The sequence below is a fragment of the Chiloscyllium plagiosum genome, chromosome 21 (genome assembly GCF_004010195.1).
Source record: "Chiloscyllium plagiosum isolate BGI_BamShark_2017 chromosome 21, ASM401019v2, whole genome shotgun sequence".
Taxonomy (NCBI): Eukaryota; Metazoa; Chordata; class Chondrichthyes; order Orectolobiformes; family Hemiscylliidae; genus Chiloscyllium; species Chiloscyllium plagiosum.
The window spans coordinates 37,193,292-37,209,738 of NC_057730.1; the positions used below are offsets into that span (position 1 = coordinate 37,193,292).

At 42.5% G+C, this 16,447-nt stretch overlaps 1 protein-coding gene across 4 annotated transcripts in view; it reads left to right on the forward strand.

Moving 5' to 3' along the window:
- The window catches only part of ints1 (integrator complex subunit 1), a 120,893-nt gene that overhangs the window by 59,635 nt on the left and 44,811 nt on the right, over positions 1-16,447 (forward strand). For all 4 annotated transcript variants that reach the window (XM_043711842.1, XM_043711841.1, XM_043711839.1 and 1 more), the window contains exons 27-32: positions 1,170-1,328; positions 6,030-6,176; positions 9,465-9,563; positions 12,757-12,881; positions 13,099-13,353; positions 14,638-14,797. In XM_043711842.1, the coding sequence (XP_043567777.1) occupies positions 1,170-1,328; positions 6,030-6,176; positions 9,465-9,563; positions 12,757-12,881; positions 13,099-13,353; positions 14,638-14,797 (945 nt within the window). The remainder of the gene's footprint in view (positions 1-1,169; positions 1,329-6,029; positions 6,177-9,464; positions 9,564-12,756; positions 12,882-13,098; positions 13,354-14,637; positions 14,798-16,447) is intronic.

Below are 16,447 nucleotides of genomic sequence, written 5' to 3' on the forward strand. Positions count from 1 at the left end.
CTGTAGCTCAGATCCTCCTACCCTGGCAACATCCTTGTAAATCTTTTCTGAACCCTTTCAAGTTTGACAAGATCTTTCCGATAGGAAGGAGACCAGAATTGCACGCAATATTCCAACAGTGGCCTAACCAATGACCTGTACAGCCGCAACATGACCTCCGAACTCCTGAACTCAATACTCTGACCAATAAAGGAAAGCATACCAAACGCCTTCTTCACTATCCTATCTACCTGCGACTCCACTTTCAAGGAGCTATGAACCTGCACTCCAAGGTCTCTTTGTTCAGCAACACTCCCTAGGACCTTACCATTAAGTGTATAAGTCCTGCTAAGATTTGCTTTCCCAAAATGCAGCTGTGGACATTGAATTCCTCCATCCAGAGTATATTCTGCAATTGCCATCCTCAGTGCTTCCTTTAAAGGGTGTTTAACTAATTTATCAGCTGAGGGGTCGGCGATAGGTGGTAGGCAGCACTTTGTCTCCTTATCCATGTTTGACCCATGCTAAGATATTTCATGGGATCAAGAGTCAACCCTGCCAATGAGAGAGGACATATCCAGTGATGGTGATAGAGCTGTGTGAGGCATTGTTTGTACGGCGCGATTCCTTAAGTATGACTGTGTCAGGCTGTTTCTTGACTAGTCTGTGAGCCAGCTTTCCCAATTTTGGCACAAGCCCTCAGATGTTTGTGAAGAAGAGGATATTGCAGGGTTGACAGGATTGTGTTTGTTGCTGTCATTTCCAGTGTATAGGTGGTCCATCCAGTTTAATTCCTTTTGAGACATTTTAATAGTTTGGTACAATTGAGTGGCTTGCAAGGACCATTTGAGAGGGCACTTGTGAGTAAACTACATTGTTGTGGGATTTGGAATCTCATATACATCAGACCAGGGGCAGATTTCCTTCCCCCTTGAACCAGATGGTTTTTATAATGATTAGCAATGGCTTCACGGTAACCAGTAGATTTTGAATTTCAGATTTCTTAAAATTCATCTTCACCATCTGCCATGGTGAGATTGAAACACTGGTCCCCAGAGCAATAACTGGATCACTACGTTAGCGCCAATACCACTATCCAGTCAGTTAACCACATCCCATGAAAATCATATGTCTTTAAAAGATTACAATTATTTTGTACTATTTAACCATTCTTGGATCACGGTTTGCAGGTGAGAGTGATTTCTACCACCTTCTGGACGTCTGGTTTCCCGAGAGAAAGCCACTCCCAACAGCATTTCTGGTTGATACCTCGGAAGAGGCTCTACTTCTTCCTGACTGGCTGAAACTCCGGATGATTCGCTCAGAGGTGTCTCGATTGGTGGATGCCGGTAAGGGCGTAGTTTTGTTACTGAGGCAGAAATGCAAGGACTAAAATCTTAGTAGCCAGTGCCTTATGCTGCGATTGGCACAATATTTTCCATGTTTTAAAGTTAAATGATCCCAAATGGCTGTTTTTGCCTTGTTGGAAGGCAAATGGGGTCAGTAACCTGTTGAGATTTCAAGTTAGGTTTTGAGGGTTCAAATTCAGCCGGGGCTAAAGGAAGAATAATTTTGATGGTACTTGCGTTTTTCAGTTATTTGTTAGGACAGGATATAGAGCAAGCTGATGCACTGTTAAGTTCAGCTATTGGTATATCCAAACAGGCAGCGAACATTTTATCATACTCTTGGCTTGTGTTTATCCACACATGGTATGTGGCCCATAAGGCTCTACAGTAAGCACCAGGGAAATGAAAGGCTTGACATTTCTGATGTTGAACACCCGCCAGAGGTTTTCTGCCATTGTGTGTTGCGTAAGTGTGTCAAATGCTGTGACCGGCTTATGGAGGAACTGAGATAAATATCTGGAACAGACCTCTGATCAGGAGTGTTCTGCAAGAATCGGTGCTGGGTCCACTGTGGCTTTTCATTTATAGAAATGATTTGGATGAGAATTTGGCAAGTATGGTTAGTAAGTTTGCGGATGACACCAAAATTGCTGGTATAGTCAACAGTGAAGGAGGTTACAGAGGTTACAGAGATCTTGATCAACTGGGACAATGGGCTGAGGAGTGGCTGATGGAGTTTAATTTGGATAAAGGTGAGATACTGCATTTTGGTAAAACAAATAAGGGCAGGACTTAACCAGTTAATAGGGCCCTGGATAGTGTTTAAGAACAGAGAGACCTAGGGGGTTCAGCTTCATAGTTCTTTGAAAGTTGCATTCACAGGTAGACTGGGTGGTTCAGAATGCATTTAGCATGCTTCCCTTCATTGCTCAGACCATTAAGTATAGGAGTTGGGACATCATGGTGAGGTTGTACAGGGCAATGGTGAGGCCACTTTTGGAATACTGTGTGGAGGTCTGGTCACCCTGCTATAGGAGGGATATTATTAAATTGGAGAGGGTTCAGGAAAGGTTTACCAGGATCTTGCCAGGACTGGAGGGTTTGAGTTATAAGGAGAGGCTGGATGGCTGGGACTGTTATCCCTGGAGTATGGGAGGTTGAGGGGTGACCTTGTAGAGGTTTATAAAATCTCAAGGGCATAGTTAAGGTGAATAGTAAGGGTCTTTTCCCTTATTTCCCTTACCTTAGGGAAATGCCTAAGGTAAGAGGAGAAAGATTTAAAGAGGACCAGAGGGGTAACTTTTTCACAGAGGGTGGTTCGTATGTGCAATGAAGTGCCCGAGATAGTGGTGGATGCAGGTACGTTTACAACATTTCAAAGACATTTGGACAGGTACATGAATGGGAAAAGTTTAGAGGGATAGGGGCCAAGTGTGGGAGAGTAGGACTAGCTTAGTTTGGGAAACTTGATCAGTTTGGACGAGTTGGACTGAAAGGTCTGTTTCCGTGCTCTGTGACTATGACTGTATAACAGACCATAACATACAGAATCAGCAACAACTTGCATTTATGTAGCACCTCTAACTGTGGTAAACATCCTGAGGTGTTTCACAGGAGTATTGTCAGGCAAAAATGGATACTGAACTGCATAAAGATATTTTTAGCAATGGTTATACAGGGAGTTAGAGAAGCAGAAAGGTTTGTCAAAGCAATTTCAGAGCCCAAAGCCCATTTAGTTGAAGGCACACTTTAAGGGCACAATGAAACTTAGAGATGCACAAGACGCTGGAGTTAGAGGGGTACAAAGTTTGAGGATTGTGTAGCTCGAAGAGTCTACGTAGATGGAGGGGAGTAAAGACATTTCATGACTTGAGCCTGAGGATAAAACAAGCTAATGACGAGGGTGACAAATTTACAAGGAAGTAAGTTGTTTGTAAAATCATGAGGGATATGGATAGGCTAAATAGACAAGGTCTTTTCCCAAGGGTTGGCAAGTCCAAAACTAGAGGGCATAGCTTTAACATGAGAGGGCAGAGATATAAACGGGACCTAAGGGACAACTTTTTCACGCAGAGGGTGGTGCGTATATGAAAAGAGCTGCCAAAAGGAGTGGTGGAAGCTGGTATGATTACAACATTTAAAAGATATCTGGATGGGTATATGAATAGGAAGGGATTAGAGAGATATGGGCCAAATGCTGGCAAATAGGACTAGATTTATTTAGAATATCTGGTTGGCATGAATGAGTTGGGCTGAAGGGTCTGTTACTGTGCTGAATACCTCTATGATGCTGGGATTCAGTGGAATGGTTTTGATGACACCAACCGTAAGAAAAAAGCTTAAGCATTTTCAACATGTCAGTACAAGTGAGGTTGAATTATTATCTTAAATTCCCTGCCTTCCACATATAAGTATCTATTTCTCCATGATGCTATAGTGTGACAGTATGTTAATCTTCCTCTGGAAGGAGATGTTAGAAGCTGCTGCCATCCTCGTACAGTCCAAAGAGTCGCCTATATCCCCAGTTCACCTGGATTGTTACTGCCATGCACCACAACAGCCCTCATTCTTGAGGCTATTGCCCTAGACCAAACCATCTTCAACTGCTTTGTTAATGACCATCCCTCCACCAGAAGATCAAGGAAGACTATTTCAAGCAAGAAGGAATCTAACCATTTTCTCTTGATATTTAATGTCACTATATCCCTATCAGTATCTTGGGGTTACCATTGACAAGAAACCGAACTGGATTAGCCATATAATTAATGTGGCTACGTGAGCAGATCAGATCATAGCAATTCTGCAATGGATAACTCATAGAATCACAGAATCCCTACAGTTTGAAAGCAGGCCATTCGGCCCATCGAGTCCATACCAACCCTCCATAGAGCACCCCACCCAGACCTATCCCCTTGCAGTATCCCTGTAACGTTGTATTTCGCACGGCTAATCCACCTGGCCTACACATCTGTCTACACTCTGGGCAATTTAGCATGGCCAATCCACCTAAACCATATGTCTTTGGACTGTGGGAGGAAACTGGAGCACCGTGGAGGAAACCCATGCAGACATGGGGAGAATGTGCAAACTCCACTCAGACAGTCGCTGAAGAATGGAATCGAACCCAGGTTCTGGCGCTGTGAGGTAGCAATGCTACCCACTGAACCACTGTGCCACTCACCTGCTGTCTCCCAAAGCCTGCGTCATCTACAAGGCATAAGTCAGAAGTGTAAATGGAATACCTAGCACTTGTTTGGATGTGTGTAGCTCCAATGCTTGAAGCTCAATGCCATCCAAGACAAAGTTGCATTTTTGATTGACACCCCAACTACCACCTTCTACATTCATTCCCATCAGCATAGAGCACAGTGGCAGCAGTTTGTACCATCCAGATGCAAAGCACCAACTCACCAAGACTCCTTTGAAAGCACCTTCTAATCTGATGACTTTAACATCTGGAATGAATAAGGCAGTTAATGCATTGAAACACCACCATCTCCAAACCAGACAACGTCCACACTTGGAGCATTTATTGCTGTTCATTCGTTGTTGCTCAATCAAAATCTTGGTACTTCCTTCCTAACTGCTCTGTGGGTGTATGAACACCCCAAGGACTGCAATAATTTGTGGAGACACCTCAGTTATCACCTTCTCCTGGGGAGATAGGAATGGGCAGTAAGTGCTGGCTTACTCAGTGATGCCCACATCCTATGAATTAATTTTAAAGAAAAGTGCGAAGTGCAGAGACATCTGATTGTACCATCTGAGTATTTGCCATTGCTGTGATTGGCTAACTTATAAATATAGAGGACTGAACCTTGGATCTTCCTGTTTTGGTTTGGGGCCAATTGAGCACCAACAAACATACTAACCTGCTGAGACATTGATGAAGCTATGATGTGTTTACAGTCAATCCCTTGTATTCAAATTATTCTTTTGCTCTCTCCACTTTTGGTTTGGTGTCTTTAACATTGCACCATCCTAGGGCAGATAAAGCTTTACAAAGTGAAACTAGCTTTATTGAGAATGACAGGAGATTCAGGAATCCAGTCTTGATCATTAATCCCTGGGTTGGAACATCATTGCAAATCAGCAAGATGGAGCATGCTGACAGTAACTGATGTCCAATAAAAGTAAATAAAGCTACTCTCTGAAGTTGATTACTTGTATAATTAGGTGTCCTGGAGTGGTTTCAAGCCTTGGTGTTAAGTTGACAGTTCTAATAAACCACTTGAGATTCATTCATGGGGTTTATGGTGTCATCTGTAGTCTGTGAATTAAATTACAGCCTTGTAATCCCTGCCAGGTGTTTTTTTTAATTGTGAAACCTGGGTGATGGGTCTGAGCCCGTATTGCCAGACATCATCCACAATGCAGTGAACAGGAGAAACAATGAAATAAATCAAACAAAACTATTTATTGTGACACATTTGTGTTTCAAAATGCTTGGATTCTATGAGCAGGAAGGAAACAGTTGAAGGAGATGTCTTTACTGTGCTGAGATGGAGAGGAAATCTAAGGTCATGCATAATGTATCCATTGTTACATTATGTATCTTCCTGTTGTTTCCTTTTGGTGGCTTCAGTTTTACAGGATCAGGAGCTAAACTGGAAACCATTTGTAGTTGGCTCTAAATGATGTCTGCATTCTGCAGATTGCAAGACTGCTAACCCTCCACTCTTGTTCCCTTTTCTCTTGCAGCTCTCCAGGATCTGGAACCTCAGCAGTTGATCCTATTTGTTCAGTCCTTCGGAATCCCAGTCTCCAGCATGAGCAAGCTCCTGCAATACCTAGACCAGGCAGTCTCCCACGACCCCCAAACACTTGAACAGAATATCATGGACAAAAGTATGTGTGTAGTAAAGAGATTGCAAGAATTGTAGATGTGCATCTCCTTGTTAACAATTAATTCTCCCTTCTCTTATGGAAGCAGTGATATACTTGGAGGGTAGGTGTAGAGGAAAGAATGGGTCCTCAGATGATGTTGTTCCTTCAGCAGTTCAGTGGTCAATGTTCATGGGTGAGGTTGGAGCAGCTATTTGAATGTGACGCAGTCTCGGAATCGAAGAGAAAGCGTGCATTGATATAGCACCTTCCACAAAATTAGGATGTTCCAAAATACAGCACATTAACCAGTTTTGAAGTGTAGACATTCTTAGCATGTGTTGAAGCGCAGCAGACAATTTGCATACAGAAAGTTTCCACAAACATCAGTAAGGTATTAACTAGATAATTTGTTTAATAATTTGTTGGTTTATATGTTGAACAGGGAAATGGTCTTCAAATTGTGGCCATAACATCTTTAGTGGGCGGCACGGTGACACAGTGGTTAGCACTGTTGCCTCACAGCGCCAGAGACCCGGGTTCAATTCCCGCCTCAGGCGACTGTCTGTGTGGAGTTTGTACATTCTCCCCGTGTCTGCGTGGGTTTCCTCCGGGTGCTCCGGTTTCCTCCCACAATCCAAAAATGTGCAGGTTAGGTGAATTGGCCATGCTAAATTGCCCGTAGTGTTAGGTGAAGGGGTAAATGTAGGGGATTGGGTCTGGGTGGGTTGCACTTCAGAGGGTCGGTGTGGACTTGATGGGGCGAAGGGCCTGTTTCCACACTGTAAGTAATCTAATCTAATCTAATCAGAATCTACCTGAGGAGATAGCTGGGGTTTTGATCAACTGTCTCATCTGATCTCCAGCAATCCCTCTGTGTTACATTGTTAGTCTGGGATATGTGCTTAACTTGTCAGAGAAAGAGACATGAACTGAGGACCTTCTGATTTGGAGGCAACAGTGGTACCCCCGAACTTCTAACCCTACCTAACTTTGCCTTGCCATTCAGTTACAAAGTACATGTCCAGCATAAGTTCACCTGAAAGAGGTCAAATCAAATTATTCTGGCTGATTTTGTTATTAATTTTCCCCGCCCTCTTGCCAATGAGGTTGCAGACTTTTGCAGCTCCTCGACTCACTAAGATCAGGAGATTGCATTTCAAGTGGTGCTTCTTGTTGTGAGTTGGCTGCTGTTCACCCTACTTGTGCATGTAGCAGGCCAAAATTAGCAGGGGACTGCATGGGCCCCTCAGTAATCCATCTTGGACCATCTGCTGTATCCAGCACAGTCATTGTGATTAAATTAGATGGTGTTACTGAATGGATAGTTGTAATAAGCAGACTACACAGGGGAGTGGATGATTGCAATGCTTCTAATTCAAAATAATGGATGGTAATTAAAAATGAAGGATGAATGATTCAGAAGTGGAAAATTACAAATTTATTGCGGTGTTCTTTATGATACTGGAACATGAATTATATTTTTTTAATTCCCGATTATTTAACATGCTATTATTTCTGGTCTTGCTGTGCTGGTTGTTTGCATCAGATACCCAAAGGCAATGCTCACTGCTTATCCAGCATTAAGTGGCTTGTGCTTCTTTTATTCATTTATGTATGTTCTAATTTTCAGACCGAGTTTCACACTGGTCTCCTAGTTTCCAAGGGACCAAATTTGCCAGTAATAATTTTATTTTTCTTTTGTTGGCAATAGACTTATGCTAGTCTCGTAATTTCAGAAAATTATAATTATGTTTTTAAAAATAAAACACTTTCTTGCAAAGGCAAAATACTTTGGATGCTGAAAATCTGAAATAGAAACAAAATGCTGGAAATATTCGGGTGAGGTGTCATCTGTGGAAAGAGAGAGAAACCAATTTAGCCCTTTGTGTAGATGAACTTTTGTCAGAGCGGTCATGGATTGGGATATTAACTCTGTTTTTCTCTCTTTTCACATGCTGTCAGACCTGCTTGGTTAATTCCAACATTTTCTGTCTTTATTGCAGCCATTTTTAAATATGTGTACCAGATTATCTGATTCAGATATTCTAGGTTTGAATGTGGCAGTGCCAACAATTGTATCAGGAGTTCAATCTTAGAGAAAGGCTGTCTCTACCTTATAAAATGATGCATCACAGAAGAAAGCCATTTGACTCATCAGCCTGTGCTGATTTTTAAAATATTTTGCTAATTAGACTATTTGTCTATTCTTTCCTTACACCCTTCCACATATTCCCTTTTTCTTCCATGTAGCCATTGCCTTTTGAAAATTGCTATTCATTCTGCTTCCTTCCTACTCAGGCAGGGCGTTAGTTGCCACTCGTAAGGATCTTGTCTTACTGCTAAAATTTTTTTGTCACTTATTTTAACGTTTTTTTCAGGCCTTCCCGAAGGTTGTCAGTTTATCCAGTGAAGTATTTACCCCAGAGATCAGGGAATAAATGGTGATGCTGAATTAACAGATTTCACAATGGCCAGGGTGCCATATTTGGATGCTTCAGCCCCAGTTAGAGGTGTCGAATGGTCAGACTCCCATTTCTTGCTGCTGCTCAGTGACCTATCAAAGGATCTATGTTTGAGCACAGGCCATTAAGGTATTTGAAGCCTGTGCAGCCGATGCCTAGACTCTGGTGTCAGTTGTGGCTTGGTGGGTAGCTCCTTCATGCTTGCATCAGAAAGTTGTACCTCAAGTCCTAATAGTCCACTTCTAGAAATAAGGTAGATGACATTCCAGTGCAACACTGAGAGCACTGTGCACTGTCAGATGTGCCATCTTGCAGCTCAGATGTTAAACTGAGGTCCAGTCAACCCACTCGTGGATGCAAAAGATCTCATGGTACTATTTTGATGAAGAGCGGGGGAGTATTATTCTGTCTAATGTTTATTCCTCAAACAACAGCCCTACAACTGATTATTAAGTTATTATTTTGTTGCAATTTGAGGTATTTTGCTGTGTGCAAGTTGGTTGCTGTGTTCAATACAACAATAGCTAGTTTTAGAAGTGCTGTACATTGCCTGTAAAGTGCTTTGGGATGTCCTGTGGTTGTGGAAGAAGATATTAAGTTATAAGTCTGTCTTTCTTGCCCAGCAAATAGCCATAACTTGGAGAATGGAGAGAAGGAAATTCTTAAAGTGCAAGTCCAATCTTCTCAAAAGTCAAAGACCTTAATGTATCTTGTTGCCAACTTTACGTAGGATACAGTTCACCAGATAAAGTGGCTCATGTAACCCACAAACATTTCGTACATGATTTCTAGGAGGTGGGTGAAGTGGTAGAGACTAGTTCTAATTCTCTTGTTTTTCTCGCTATAGACTATATGGCTCACCTGGTCGAAGTTCAACACGAGAGGGGAGCGACTGGTGGACGCACCTTCCACACGCTGCTCACTGCATCTTTGCCCCCAAACAGAGGTACTCCTTGCAGTTTGAGTTCTTCTGCATGTGTTCATTCTAAAATTCCTACTGCTTGCCTCCAGAACAGGATGCTATTGTCACATCAGATTTCCATTTTGCTTTCATGCCTGTGCAGTGTTTGTTGCTTCAGGGTTACTGTAATGCCAATTGTGGTCATTGTGTCAGTGCTAGTTATGCACTGTAGCTTCTACAGGGTCACAAGCTTCTGTCTGTTTGCGTGGTGGCACAGTGGCACCGTGGTTAGCACTGCTGCCTCACAGCACCAGAGACCGGGGTTCAATTCCCGCCTCAGGCGACTGTGTGGAGTTTGCACATTCTCCCATTCTGTGTGGGTTTCCTCCGGGTGCTCCAATTTCCTCCCACAGTCCAAAAATGTGCAGGTCAGGTGAATTGGCCATGCTAAATTACCCGTAGTGTTTGGTGAAGGGGTAAATGTCAGGGAATGGGTCTGGGTGGGTTGCGCTTCGGCAGGTCGGTGTGGACTTGTTGGGGCGAAGGGCCTGTTTCCACGCTGTAGGTAATCTAATCTAATCTAATCTAAAATATGTCACTGAACAGGCTCATTCTTGATTTACAGATCTTTGATACATGGGGCAGGATGCCCCAAGAGATAATGGGATCTGAAGTTAGGATTTGCTTCCCTTCTTTTCCATCTGCTGTCACTCTGCCTCATTATTAAGATACTGTGGCTCAAATAATGATAGGAAGAGATTCAAAGATGTTTTAAAAGCCAATATGCGGAAATGTAACATCGACATCAACAATTGGGAAAATAATGCCGAGGGCAGGAAACTCTGGCAAACCATCATCCGAGAAGGAACAGCAATGTTTGAAGCCAACAGATGTGCCGACTTAGAAGAAAAGGGATGAAAAGGGGGAAAGCAAGGCAACAACAATCAAAGCCTGATCTTCCATCTGGAACTACTTGTCCTGAATGTGGAAGAACTTTCAAAGCCAAGATTGGACTCATAAGCCACCTGAGAGCCCATAAATAGATCAACGGAATGAAGACCTCGAGGGATAGCCACAGTGACGATGTCAAGAGCTTGACAGGCAGATTGTTGCCACTTAACCAACTGGCATCAAGCTCCGCCCAGTGATTAATCTCAGTGCTGCTGTGCTTTGTGGAGAGCTTCAGAGTGTCGTTAGAGCATTTTCTTCATACTTCTCAGCACACTGGCCATCCGAAAGCTGAGAATCAGGACTGTGAGGGAGTCAACATATTTGGGAGGCAAAATATTTGCCTGACCAGTTGTGGGCTTATGCATGAATTTTGTTTTAGCAGCTGGGATGGGGGATGGGGGAGCTGAGGTTCTTGTTTCCAGGGTTGAAGAGATGGAGATTTGATTGCAAATCTGGTGCAGAGTGGGTACTGAAGCTGCAAATGGTAGATTATATAATTCTGTGGTGGTCAATTTAGTTTTGGCTTGGAGGCAACTAAAAATGAGAATTTCTTCAACAAGGGAGTACTTTTGTTCTCATCAGTAAGTAGTTGATCTTTGAGGTAAAAAGCCACCGATCAGGTAAATTGTAAATAAAATCTGGGATATCACACAGTCTTGCTTGAATTTCTGAGACATCTGTTCACATCTTCCACTCAAGACAGTTACAGTCCTATCACTATGAAGCAATTACAGAATTGTGATGAACTTCCTTGGATGTGCAAATCTTTGAAACACAATTCATAAGGCCTAACAATTTACTGAATGAGGTGCTTTGGTCCGGTTGATGAATGCATTTGTGGTACTGCTATCAAATTAAGTGTCACAAATTCATTGCTGGCAACCAGAGACACCCTGGGGTGGACTAGTCATTCTTGTGGGGAGAATCAGTAAACAGGGATGGCCATGTGGTGCGCTGGGAGGGGAATGTGTGGGTATTCATTAGGGGCAGGAGCTTGGTACCACTTTTCATCAGAATGGTCTGAGCCACTTGTAGTATATCTACTGAGTCCCAGCTGTAACCAACTGACTCTCCATCGTTTAGGGTCAGAAAAGGACAGTTTGATAGAGCATTAAGGAGGCCTTTGGAGCATTTCATCAGTCGAGGCATAGATTATAAGATCAGGGAGCTGTTGTTAGAGCTGTACAAAATTTTAGTAATGCCACAGCTGGAGTATTACATGCTGATCTGATAACCTCACTATTGGAAGGATATGATGCACCAGGAAGAGTGCAGATGAGATTCACCACAATGTTACCTGAGTTTGGAATATTTTAGCTATGAAGAAAGGCTAGATAGACTTTGGTTATTTTCTTTAAGGCTGAGAAGGCTCAGAGACCTGATTTGAGGTGTGTAAGATTATGAGGGGCATGGACAGGGTAGATAGGAAGCAGTTGTTCCCCTTAGTTGAAGGGTTAGGTACAAGGGGGCATAATTTTATGGTGAAGGGCTGGAGGTTTCATGAGAATTTGAGGAAAAATATTTTCACCCAGAGGGTGGTGGGAATCTGGAATACAGTATACTGTCTTGGCAGAAAGTGGAGATGGGAAAACTCTCAACATTTAAAAGTATATGCAGCAGCACTTGAAATGTCATAATGTTCAAGGCTATGAACCAGATGCTGGAAAGTGGGATTAGTGTAAAAATATTGGCACAGATTGAATGAATGGACCAAAGGGCCTCTTTTATAAGATCATAAAATCCCTACTGTGTGAGAACAGGCCTTGTGGCCCATCAAGTCAACACTGACCCGCCAAAGAGGATCCCACCTAGATTCACCCCCCTGCTCTGTTCCTGTAAGCCTGCATTTCCCATGACTAATCCACTTAACAAGCATATCTCTGGACACTCTGAGCAATTTAGCATGGTTAATCCACCTAACCTGCACATCCTTGGACTGTAGGAGGAAACCTGAGCACCTGGCAGAAACACACACATAAGGAAGAACATGCAAACTCCACACAGTCAGTTGCCCAAGGCTGGAATCGAACCCGGGTCCCTGGTGCTGTGAGGCAGCAGTACTAACCACTGAGCCACCGTGCTGCCTCAACTTTATAACTTGGGACTTGTGCCTGATCTGACAATAAACCTGAATGATTTTATTAATACAACCAGTCAGCGGAGCTGTCTCCAAAATATTCTCTCTCAGTGGGAAAACTGCTTTAGTTGAAAGTGCTTTTTTTTTTCAAGTGACTGAGGTGGGTTATGAGCAGCTGTTAAAATGTAGATTTCTTGTACGTTTTCCCAGAAAATGCAGACCTGAATCGACAGAGTTCGAGCCACACTGCACCACAGTGCCCCATCCGGATTCGAAGACCAACTCACATTCCTGCAATTGGGGCAGATGAAGACTTGGCTACTCTGTTTCTTCAGGTACAGAACAACAAAATGTTTGCCTTACAGATTTTTATTTTCCTTTTTAATCCTATGTTTTATGTTTTTCTTTTCTCACTCATCTGCTGGGAGATTGTGGAGGGTGGGATGTATACGGAGAAAGGGTCTCGTTGTGATAGTCAGGCCATCATTGGGATGTAAGGCAGTTTTGATGAATCTTGCATCTCAAATGTTATAATGATGATCCTTCTCTCAGCTTTTCCCCATGAACCCTGACCCAAGGTGGAAGAACTCAAACGCACGCTCAGTCTCACTTATGCTGCAGCATGCACTGGCCAAGGAACTGCGACAGGTCCACCAGGGAAAGGTGGAAGAAACCGGAATTGCCATCCGACTGCTTCAAGCTATCTCTGCACTGCTGAGCTCCCCGCACAGCGGAGCCTTTATGTTGTCCATGACCAGGAATCATGTTATCGCCTGCCCTTTAATGAGGCAACTCCATCTGTATCAGGTACTATTGCATGCTAGTGCTGAATATGTTTATACATATCCTTATACATATGAGGATGTGTACTCAGCGTATATCTTGAGTATTTATTCAGCATGAGCATGAGTCACATTGGCTACTGCTCTAGCAAAACCTCAAATTTAGAATTCTTATCTTTGTGCCTTCCATGACCTCACCTCTCTCTATCATTATATTCTAACTCCTCTAACTCTAGCCTCTGTTGCTTCCCCAATTTTTGTCATTTCACCATTGGTGGATGTGTCTTCAGCTATTTAGGCCCTGAGCTCTGAAATACCTTGCCTTGATTTATCTTAACTTGCTATCTCTCTCCTTTTAAGGCACCTCTTAAAACCTGTTTCGTCGACCATGCTTTTAGTCACCGTCCCTAATACCTACTGAGAATAGTCTTGTGAAGGGAATGTTTCATGACATTAAAGTTCTATGCAAACTAGAGTCGTTATGTAAGCATGTTTATGTACTTGTGAAGAATGTGTCGTGTGACCATGTATTGTGTAAATGTGCTCTGTTCTTGTATGGAGTGCTAGCATTCATTCAGATATTGATGTGGGTGCCTCGTGTTTTCTTTACAGTGTTTATTTTGTGAACGTATAAGACTAAAATTTTTGCTTTACTAGAATTTTGACTTTGGAAGACTTCGACTAGATCAGATCAAACTATGAGGTGAACTGACAAAAGCATTTTGACAGAGGTCAAAGGAAAAAAAGACTTGCATTTATACAGTACATTTCAAGACCTCTAGACATCTTAAAGTGCTTTAAAATAAATTAAGTTCTTTTGAAATAAAGCTGCTGTTGTAATGTAGGAAGATGCAGCCAATATGTTATAGCAAGCTCCGAATAGTGGTGAACATAGAAGACATAGGAAATAAGAGTCTGCTCCATTCAATTTGGTCCAGACCCTGTTGCAGCTTTCTCACCGTATCCTTGGGTTCCTTTAGTCCTAAGAACTACAATATATCTAGCTCCTCTAAAATATTCAGTGTTGGTGTTTTATGCTGCTGTATAATCATGAATAGTTTGTCTCATCCCCAAACTCCAGCTGCCTATGACTTTCTAGTTCTTTCACCCTAGTCCTTAGTTAGGCACTCACACACCCTGCACGCAGTCTTGGGAAGCCAGTTGAGATGGGCAGTGCATAGGGTTTACCAATCTGGACTCTGCCTCAGCCTTCTGTTGTACCTTTATTAAATACCTCCTTTTTAAATAGATATGTGTTTTATTACTCACGTGTTTTAAACATTGATAGTTTGTTTCTGCTGATTCACAGAAATGCGTGCCAGAGAATTGTGCTGCTGAGTCCCTATTCTACAATGTTGTGATGCAGATGAGGACATGGTTGGAGAATCCTGCAGTGGAAGAGAGTCCACTTCGAGCACTACTGAAATCCCTAGCTACTCAGTGTTCACTGAAACACAGGATGGGTGACGGTATTGTATCATCTCCACATGACTGGCTAATATACAATTTAACACCCTTTAAAATGCAGTCTGGGCTTTAACTAACCTCAGCTTAATTTGGTTTGTGTGTCTTTAATTTTTCTCAAGAGAAAAGAAAAGGAGCTTGCTTTATACAACATTCTTAAGATAGTAGGACTTGTCAAGTGCTATACAGTTAGTGACGTACTTTTAATCTGTAGATACTGTTGTAATGCAAAAAATGCAAAAGTCAGTTTGCACTTAGCAGGATCCCAAAAACAACAATGTATTAATGACCAGAGAATGTTTTAGTGTGATGGGTTAAAGGTTAAACGTTGGCTCAGATACCAAATCAGATTCCCCTGCTGTCCTCTGAGCTTTGCCATTGGATCTTTTGTGGGCTCCTCAAGAGGATAGATGAAGCCTTCATTTAGCATCTCACCCAAAAGGCAGCATCCCTGATATTGCACCATTCAGCATGGACCTTTTGTTTAAGTCTCAGGAGTGGAGTTTGAACACATGACCTGCTGAATCAAGAGATGAAACTGCTTACTTCTCTCTGTTGGACCTCAACTAACATATTCATAGATGTTGTCCAGTCTATGTGCTGTGCTCTCTTTCTGCAATGCGCTTACACTCATTGGGCACTGACACCAGTTGTGCACTAGCTGTTTCCTTCATGCTGCTTCGCACTTTGTCTTGTCTAGAGCAGTTGTGGTGCTCCCCCTGGAAAAGGGGACTGCCAAAGGAGGGATTATCATTGCTTATCTCCTGAGAGCCTGATCAGGGCAGCATTAGAAATGGACTTGAGAGAACACCCACCTACACTCACTTTAACTGTGACACCCTGAATGACCTAGATCATGAAAAATCAGGAATGACTTGAGAGAGTTTTTTCTTCATTCCAGGAGAAATAAAAAAAAATCAGCCTTGAAACAGACGTTCTCTAAATAGACAGCTGCAGGCTGCCAGCAAATTCTCAGCTTTTATGACAACCTCGTGCAGATAAGGAAATGGCAATTAGTAAAACTGAATAGGAAGTTTGCCAATTAATAATGCTGACCACAGACTAAGGTGTCCCTAGGACTTGGTAGGTCAGTTACTGCACCCGTGATTCTGCTTCCGCACAATGTACGGACCCCTTTATAATTAATTGGATTCCATATACTACCTGCCTAAACCTGTCCCATTCTGAACGCGGCGAATTCAGTTGCCAGAAACTATTTGTGCAGTCTTCTAATCTGAGAATTTGAAATTGGGTACCCAGAGGTCTGGTTTTATGTTAAGGTTTCATTTTAGCCAACCCCTTTCTTCTGCACCCTTCCTCTTGGTGGCTTAGTTTATTCTGGTGTGATGTCAGGCAGAGGCTGATCTCCATGCCAACCTAAAAAAATTAAAAATAAGAAACACAAATTTGTAATCCATTCAAATTTGTAATACTCGCAAAACCTAACTTTTGAAACTTAGTCATCCTTGTTGTAATGCAGAAACATGACAGTCAAACAGCACAAACATGGTTCCATAAATCACAACTAGATCATGATCTGACAATATTTTAGGTATTGCTTCAGGGAGAACGTTCAGACAGACCATCTGAGAGAACTGCCATGTTCATCATTAAAATATTGACGGAGGATTTTTTATGTTCACTTGAGAGACCTT